Here is a 6598-nt window from a genome sequence, read left to right as displayed (position 1 = left end):
ATTTCTGAATTCCTGACCAAACCTTTTAACCCAAAGCCCACTTGGAAGAGTAAACATGCATATAACCTTCACTTGATGTAATCACTACATATTATATATACCTAGAAATCTCAGAACTTGTACCAACAATCATGCCTCCACATCCATCTATTCTACCTGAATGGAGAGAGACAGAGACAGAGACAGAGATTGTATTAACCAAGAGGGGCAACTTGTTTGCTTGTCTCTTAAAAAAAAAGAAAAAAATTCATATATTATGCAGCAGATGTATTTTCTGCTAGATTCTTGGGTACCATGTGATCATACAGACCGGTAGTCCTTTGTCCCAATCAACGGGTACTTTTGTTCCATGAGTGGAATATGGATGGAGATGGACCTATCATTGTACATTTTTAAACATGAATGAATTGACAATCATTGTATGCGTAGATGAACATATATTAATTTTATGAGCACTGTCTGTTTGTATTACTGCAAATTTCTAGATCAGAAAGAATTATTGGCTCTGACTCTATAATTCGACAAGAACATGTCTATACATAAACAATTCATTTGAGGAAAATTTATACTAGTATTTCCATTCATTATTATCTTGGATTATTAAAATTCTAATCATTGAGGTTGCATAAATCAAACATAAAGTATTCCTCTGCTCATGAACACTTTTCATGATTACTTTTCTTGCTGCAGGCCAAAGTTTGTATGCTTTTTTAGCCTCCCCAGTCATTGTTTGTACCATCTTATCAATAAGAATCCAATCTTTTTAAAGATATATTATTGAAATAAAATTTACCAGTGGATTGGAGTGTATGCATCTCATGAACAAAAAAAGCATGGAGAGCAAGTACAGAATATATAGATATATATATATATATATATATAAATTGCATTAAATCATATTCATTAAGGCTCTTTGCCTTTCAGATAAAGAAGAAGAAATAATTGGAATTGTGAAGTTGTCTAGAGATGAAGAACCTAGATAAAAGATGAAAACTTATATAAATATGCCATTCTGTAGATTGAGATCTATAGAGGACAAGAACCATATTATTGATTGATTGCAAGATGTAAATTGTTATTGGTAGGTAAGACAAAATAATGGAGATATAATTTATATATGTGTGCACGAGTGACATGCAGTCGCGATGTCTCCCTTGAGCTTTGCAGCCTCCCCATGTAACTAACAAATATGTAGTCATATGATTATATTATCATGAAATACAGCTAATATGTTCTGTAGTTGCATTCACCTCCACATTGTAATAGCCTCCAAAGGGTTTGTTGGTTGATAGTTATTACAAATTGGTTTTCAGAGATTTATTTTGCAATTTATTAACCAAATATATGATATTTGACAAGTTAAAAGTAAATAAATTATTTTTTTAAAACAAATTGTGTTTTTTTTTTTTTTTTTGGGTGCAGTCAAAGACCTCTGGAGATTCATTTGGTATCAAATTTATGACGCCCTTCTTCATTCTCCGGTTAGCTCTTTGATCAGAGATATGTAGATAAGATCACGGATAAAATTTCCGTGAATCATGCAACATAAAAGCTAAGTACAATGAATTTGTTTAAGTCCAATCGATTGATGTAACGTCATTTCCCATCTTCCTGTGCCAGGACTGAAATTTCTCCAATTATTTCTTTAGTAACATTATTTCTACTCCATGTTGCAACATTATGCAGAAGCATAAGGGCTTATGTGCATTGAAAAACATTATATTTTCAGTTGAAACAAAAATGGGGAAAGAGAGAGAGAATATATATTTATTTTGACACTAAAAGTTATATTCTATTTTTTATATAACTACATAGTTGGTTCATGTACATAGCTGTTGAATTGAAAACTGAAATCCTTAAGCATGCCCTCTAAAAACTTTGATGCCTGTGCAGGATTTGGGGATGAAAGACTCTATCGAGATCAAATTATTGGGAGACAATATTTAGGAGAGAGGCTCTTGTTTTGATCAACCGCCTAAACATGCCCTCCAAACCATTCTCCACACCTTCAATTCTAGCTCCCAAAGCCTCCAGGCTGCTTTGTGCAATTTGAATGTTGTCGTCTCCTTCACTTGACTTAGATCCGCGCAGGGTCTGCAATGCAACATCTACGCTTTTCAACTCATTGATGACAATGTCCTGTTGCTCTTCGCATGCTACTTTCCCATTGCGCAACATTTTTGAAACCAATGACCACTTTGTTGGCTTTGCTTTCAAGATAGGCACAGAAAGGAACAAGAGAAGGGATTGAAAGACACAACTACTCAACACACTAACTTCCCTTAGCACTCTGATCACAGATGATGTGTCGTGGTCTACATCTAACAGCAGCGAGGCCTCAATTTTGTTATCAAATCGCTTCAACGCTGCAATCAACTTTCTAGCATCCTTCTCCATCTTCTTTCTAAAGCAATTGTATTTGACTATTCTGCTTTCAGTTCTCGAGTCTCCCTTTCTCCTTTGAAGAGAGGATTGAAGGTCTCTGACATGTTCCTTCATTTGTGACACGGCATCTCTTGTAGTACCACAAACATCTAAGAGCCTCAACGATCCATCCAACAACTCATTGATCCATTTCTCATGTTGGTGCTGAGAGAGAGCTTGTTGAGTCATCGGCAAGTTGTAGAGATCATCCATACATTTGTACAACTCTTCAAGTCCGGACAGACCATTGCAGACATTCTCCGCGGTTGGCATAGGTGATGCCTCCCATGCTTTGAGCTTGTTCAGCTCCTCTTCGATTCTAAGGGTGCTAGGATGCGATCTGCAAGGCAAAGTAATTGATCGAATGTTGTAGCATTTGTTGGCTTTTGAAGAACCAGCCATATTTGCTCTCTTTTTTTCGACAGAATGCTCGAATTTGTGATGCTAAATAAGAGCTTTGTGCTTCTCTTTTTATACCTAGACATATAGTTGTAGACTATTCATAAAAAATGTGATGAGCATGTGGTACCAGTGTGATCTCTCCTTTGAATTTGATTATCTGTCACACATTTGGCCAACAAAGATCAAATAAAGTGTCTTTTTATAATGTGTTTGTTGTACAAATTGCTCAATTATTGCCACATTACCCTCTGCTACTAAAAAATTGAAGCTGGCTGTCTAGGGTGTCTCATACTGAAGAACCTCAGGTCATCAACAACAATAACCGAATATATTTTTGTAATAAAGAAAAGAAAGTCGAGATATGACGACCTAAAAAGAAAATTAATTTTATATGCATGCACAAAGTTTCAAAATATGCTTAGGATCAAAGGCACATAAACAAAAAAGAAAGTTAAAAAAATATGCATACAACAATTATTTGTGATCCGCGTGTCACCATTCTATGCACTGCTTCTTCTGGTTTGGATGAGTCATAGAATTTTTAGGTTGTGGATAGAATTTTAGCATAGTTTAAAAACAACCTGAATGTAATCAACCTTGTGTGTGTGTGTGTATATATATATTAGTTTATTAGGCAAGAACATTGTTTTTATGGTTCCGAGAACTCATTTTCTGATATATATATATATATATATATATATATATAATGGGTACCGGCTATATCTTATATTTTGTAAACTTGATTTTTCACTAATTATGTAGCATTTGGAATATTATGATGCATCTTTAAACTTTCTTACTTTATTTCAGAGTTGGTGACCAAAACTTTCAACCCAAAAGCCTACTTGCTGCCATAAAGTCAATTGAATTATAACTTTCTAATTTATAAGACCACTTGGAAGAGTAAATATATAACCCTAGTAAACCTTAACTTGCTGTAATATCTATACATATTTATATATAAATCCCACAACTTAGTCCTATCTCAATTGCCAATTGTTATGTAACAACAATTATGCCTCCACAATCCACATCTATTCTAAATGAATGTGTGTGTGTGTGAGAGAGAGAGAGAGATATATGTTATATTATCCAAGAGCGCAACCTGTTTCCTTGTCTTTAATTGCACATGTGACTGCAATAGCCCACGAAGTAGACACCAATTCTTTGAAAAAGAGAGGCAACAGAGGCATCTTTTCTGCAGATTCTTGAGTACCATGTGATCGTACAGGCCGGTAGTCCTTAGTCCCAATCAAGTGAGCAAGTACTTTTGCTCCGGATTTGAATATGGATGGTGATGGACCTATTATTGTACATTTTTTCAATATGAATAAATTGACAGTCAATGTATGCATAATTGCATATATGAATATATATTTTATGGGCATTATCCTTCTGTATTGAGCCCAAAGATTTATATCTCTCTTCCTCATTTACGGTTTCTTTTTAATTATACTCTAATCAATACAGAAGTTTAAGTTAAATATATATATAATTAAACTCTAATCAATTAATAAATTTAATTTAATTTAATTTTTTTTTTTTTTTTTTTTTTTACAATGCAAGAAGTGTTCATAAATTGAGAATTTTCAAGAAGAATTTCTTGTCCCAAAATGCACTTCAGCAACAAGTATTAGACACAATTAGACAAAAGCTATTGTCATCTCAACTCACAAATTCCCTAAGCTCCAGGCATATTATTGAAGAATGGGAACTCCCAGCTTTTGTTATCCGACCACCGGCAAAGCCTCTTGACAGCAACTAAATCTTGAAGGGCGAGAATCAGTCTCCATGCTCACTGTTGTGTGTTGTGTCCAGCTTTGGGCAACTTTTTATTTTATGCTGCTCTTGTATGGGTTGCCTTTGTGGAGTCCTTATACTTTGGGCTTGTAATGTTTGGTTAGCTTAGTGTCACAGGCCTAGAGATTTAGTGCAGCGGAACGGCCCGTGCGGCACCAAGGCGTTGCTTCAGCTCGCGCAAGCGCCCTGGTCAGCCACCACGATCTGCACTCCCAAAGATATATGCTGACTGGTTTCGACCTGCCTTGGTCTCATCAGGGGAACGGCTCCAGCTCCCGACCAGTTTGTGCAGGGATGACCAACTCCCTTCTTCATAGTCAAGTTCATGATTAGTGACAAACACCTCGCACTCAACCGAGTCGACCTGGCTGAATTCTGAAGAGGTACCATCCTGTGGTCCTGCACGCCCTTTCCCTGGAACCATTTCCAATCAAACTCTGCTCTTTGCTAACTAGCATGCGTGTCTTCCATACTCCTGGGCATCATTAGGAATCACTTTGTGACATTCTCTCCCACCCAAATCCTGCGACGCCCTCGTCGCAATACGGCGCTTCACTACTGCGTCCATTCCCTTCCAAAGTCTGCCTCCAAGCGGTAAGCTCGCCTTCCTACCATCGCTTCCTTGTGCAGCTCCCTACACTGTACTCGCCTAATGATAGGCCTCGGACCAAGGGGACATCCACTACTTAAGGACGTGATTCTTCTCCATCATGCCGCCTCCGTGACATCCCGAGCAAACAAGGGCCTCCTGTCGACTTGATGCCCGCCCTTCACCATGGTTTGCATCACCCAAGGAGCTCGCATTAACTTTGGTGCTCGCGATCCTCCTGCCCTCCAGTGCGCAACTGCAACGAACGCCTCTTCCTGGGGAGATGGAGGCTCTCCCCCCAACTGCATTGATTCCTCCTCATCGACGCAACTTCAGTGCACTGTCTTCATTCTCAGACCCCTCTCGGATCGACAAGGGGGCACCCCACTGTGCTTTACCCCAAGTCCTATTCTGAAACCATTTGTCACGGGCCTAGAGAATTGGAGTAGCGGCACGGCCCATGCGGCACCAAGACATTGCTTCAGCTCGCGCAAGCGCCCTGGTCAGCTACCATGACCTGCCTTCCCAAGGATACATGCTGACTGGTTTCGACCTGCCTTGGTCTTATTAGGGGAACGGCTCCAGCTCCCGACCAATTTGTGCAGGGATGGCCAACTCCCTTCTTCATAGTCAAGTCCACGACCAGCGACAAGCACCTCGCACTCAACCGAGTCGACCTGCCTAAATTCTAAAGAGGTACCATCCCGTGGTCCTGCACGCCCCTTCCGTGGAACCATTCCCAGTCAAACTTTGCTCTTTGCCAACCAGCATGCGTGTCTTCCATACTCCTGGCGTCATTAGGAATCACTTCGTGACGCTAGGCTAACTTCCTAGCTTGTAATTCTCTTGGTTTTATAAAATTTATTTATCTTTAAAAAAAAAAAGTGTTCAGAAATTTAATATTGATATGAGGACTTGTCTATTTTTTTTATTTTTTTCATTTTTTTTTTCAACATTTTCGGATTTCGGGTCATTTGTTATTCTTTTTTCAACAATTTACATTTATTATTTGTGAGATATATTGGACATATATATTTCATTTGGAACACATTGGACATCATATTTTATTTTGAGAGCGTTACAACATTATTATTTTCTGAGATATTTTGATTTTGAAATTTTTTAAGATTTTTTGAAATCGATAAGGTTTCGCAGGAGATATTTTGGACAAATATACCTCTCCCTTTCTTCTTCTATTTTCTTTATGGATCTTGGCTATAAGAGTCGGTTTCATCCCTTTTTAGTCAAATTTTGCCGACGTTGTAGAAGGGAGATATGACTGGAGCATCATAATGCTCCAATTCGATATGAGTGATTAAAAAATGAATGGAAGATATAAGGTTATAATCATATGAGGTATTGTTTGAAAAATAATGTTTTCTC

The 6598-nt window shown here is 37.9% G+C and overlaps 1 protein-coding gene across 1 annotated transcript; it reads right to left on the bottom strand.

Moving 5' to 3' along the window:
* Window positions 1-1875: 1875 nt before the first annotated feature.
* Window positions 1876-2826, bottom strand: LOC132316299 (uncharacterized). The gene has a single exon (XM_059814803.1). It carries the CDS (start codon window positions 2824-2826, stop codon window positions 1927-1929), a length of 900 nt encoding a protein of 299 aa, XP_059670786.1. The 3' UTR covers window positions 1876-1926.
* Between the last annotated feature and the right edge of the window lie 3772 nt (window positions 2827-6598).

The sequence above is a fragment of the Cornus florida genome, unplaced genomic scaffold (assembly GCF_030987335.1).
Source record: "Cornus florida cultivar Cherokee Brave unplaced genomic scaffold, ASM3098733v1 CherokeeBrave_3.0.0_Hap2_Chr07, whole genome shotgun sequence".
In the NCBI taxonomy this organism is placed as follows: domain Eukaryota; kingdom Viridiplantae; phylum Streptophyta; class Magnoliopsida; order Cornales; family Cornaceae; genus Cornus; species Cornus florida.
This window is presented reverse-complemented; position numbering and strand designations above follow the sequence as displayed.

Bases quoted from the DNA above. Each gene is read 5' to 3' on its own strand.
- LOC132316299 (XM_059814803.1), bottom strand. From the start codon at position 2,826: ATGGCTGGTTCTTCAAAAGCCAACAAATGCTACAACATTCGATCAATT.